The sequence below is a fragment of the Cherax quadricarinatus genome, chromosome 51, assembly GCF_038502225.1.
Source record: "Cherax quadricarinatus isolate ZL_2023a chromosome 51, ASM3850222v1, whole genome shotgun sequence".
Classification (NCBI taxonomy): domain Eukaryota; kingdom Metazoa; phylum Arthropoda; class Malacostraca; order Decapoda; family Parastacidae; genus Cherax; species Cherax quadricarinatus.
The window spans coordinates 7,241,752-7,244,365 of NC_091342.1; the positions used below are offsets into that span (position 1 = coordinate 7,241,752).

Below are 2,614 nucleotides of genomic sequence, written 5' to 3' on the forward strand. Positions count from 1 at the left end.
TGTTCAATAAATTTTTAAGTTTTGTATATTTTAAGGTATAATACGGCTTGTTCATATTTAACATTAGACTTATTCTGTAATTTCTAAATAATGTATATTAGAAAATTCGTCGTATATTATATATCAGAAAATTCCTCATATGATCAGAAGACAAATACATTTCTACATTAAATGTACCTTAATCCAGACGCTTTACCGAGATTATTTTTAAGAAACTTAACCACTAAACTTGAGCTTGGGTACTGCTTAATATATATGTAAAAAATATTTCATGACAATAAAGAGCCAAGATACTACATTATCGTGTCCAGAATAATGTGGCAATGCCATGTAGCAAGACTGTCTTCTGAATTATTTATTCATGAACAAGTGGCGTGTTTAGCAGTTGCTGAATGTATTTTCACCCTGGTCTATTATTTTAAGATTTTCAATAGTTTTTAAAGAATATATTTTATCAATGCCATTATGTTTTTGACAGTTTTATTGCTCTTTCAACAACTGAATGGATTCGTTATTAATTTTACTTTTTTAGTGTTCTGGGTGATCTTTGAAGATACAGTTTTGTGAGAATGTTTACATCGACATACAGTAAGTCCTCAGTTAACGTTGTCGATAGGTTCCTGGCAACTGAGAATAAGCAAAATGACGTATAACGAAACCAATTTGGCCATAGGCTAATTGATATAACATCAGTGGTGCACATTTAACAATCATTGCAACAGGGTTAAATCAAGGAATGTTATCAAAACAAAAATTGTAAGGAGCACCCCTTACCACCATGCAGCTCAAAAATGAACGTGCGAACCCCACACACTGTAGCCCCGGTCGGGACTTTTTTTTTTTTCATTAACCTTTTAACGAAACGACACTGAGAAAAACGGCGTTAAGTGAGGACACTGTAATTTGACTAACTTTAAAAAATTCTTGCACGATATTTTCGTGTAATTCATAATAAATTAGTTTTTAATAGAGACTCATGATTTTTCTTGATTTTAAAATTTTAAATCATCTCTTAAATTTTTGCCGTGACAGCGTAAACAAATTAAACTTTTTGTAATTTGTTTCAAGACTCCATTCTTGGTAAATGAATCATCATTTGATCTAAGGTATTTATATATCAATATCCATATTCAGACATGTTAGTTTAATATCTTTATTATGCACCCCATACCCATCCTGTGGGCGGTCCATTCAGACATGGCGAGTAAAAAAAAAACATAACGCAATATTCTAGTAAAGAATGTACCAGAGTGAAAAAAAAATCTAAAGTAATTATCTACAAATATAACTGATGTTTTTATTTACTGTCTTAGTACACTGCCTACTTCAAATTATTTGTCATTATGTACTGGTATTAGTTATAAACCATAAAAGAACTTTGCCATTTAATTTTTGTATCCGACATGGCACTTATAAGCTAAACAATGTAGATCTTGGTCCAAGTTAATGTGAAAAAGATCTAGTTCTTGTTAGCAGAAATTTAAAGCAAAGACAACAATGCAAAAGTGTTCACAATAAATATAATAGAATTCTTGGCTTTATATCAATAAGTATAAATAATAGAAGTACTCAGGTTATACTTCAGCTTTATATATATACATAAATATATTTGGTTATACTTCATTTATATTATGCTGCTCAGTTCTGGTCTCCATGTATTAATAATATTACCTACGAAAATAGGCTGAAGGCACTGATATTGCACTCTTTGTTAAGGCGTAAAATTAGGGGATGTATAATTTAAGTGTACAAATGAAAAACAGAAATAAATATTGGGGATAAACAGTATTGAAAGTATCTAACCATGACAGGATTTGCAGCAACCGATTCAACTTGGAGAAATTTAGATTTACAAATGGTATTGGGAAATACTGGTCTGCCAACAGAGTTGTAGAGTGGAATAAACTCCCAGAGAGCGTTATTGAAGCAAGAACTTTGGGTAGCTTTAAATATAGGTTGGATGGGTATACAGGTGGATGAGAATTGGACTTGCCTAGCATGGATCTTTATGTTATGTACTCTTATCACTATTTCTCTCATTACATTCACCACCTCCAGTAACACCAATCACCACAACTACAATCACTGGCAACATTTACTACATGGAGGAAGGATGTAAGAGAAGATGGAGGAAGCGGTGTTGAAGGACAAGTATGCTTTTAATAACTTATGAATATATTACCACAAGTATGTCGACTGTTTCTCTGAACCGCCACCTCTTTTAAAGGAAATGGGCCCTTGGTGCTAGTTAAGAGCTCTTGATTCAAGAAATTGGAGTCTTCTTTGAATCAAACGTAATTCCCCCCCCCCCCCCATTAAGAGCTGAATGAACCTTACGGAACTGGCGTATCCCCAGTGAACATAATTAGAACCACCTAAATTAGCTGAATATTCATCCTCCATCGCAATAAGATGTTCAGGGTTCTTATAAATTATAAAATGTGATTTCAAAGTTTTTTTGCTTCGTATATTAATTCATGAAAAAAAAGCTTCTTATCCAATTGGTTGTCCTTAATCCATTTACATATCTGACAATCTGAACACCTAAACAACTTTATATAAAGTGTAAAGAAAACATTTTAAATTAATTTCCATTTTAATAGCAATTAAGAAC

At 32.2% G+C, this 2,614-nt stretch overlaps 1 protein-coding gene across 1 annotated transcript in view; it reads right to left on the minus strand.

Moving 5' to 3' along the window:
• The window catches only part of LOC128694691 (nicotinamide mononucleotide adenylyltransferase), a 148,271-nt gene extending 145,868 nt beyond the window's left edge, over window positions 1-2,403 (minus strand). Inside the window, exon 1 of the mRNA XM_070095620.1 lies at window positions 2,338-2,403. Within this exon, the coding sequence (XP_069951721.1) occupies window positions 2,338-2,403 (66 nt within the window). The remainder of the gene's footprint in view (window positions 1-2,337) is intronic.
• Between the last annotated feature and the right edge of the window lie 211 nt (window positions 2,404-2,614).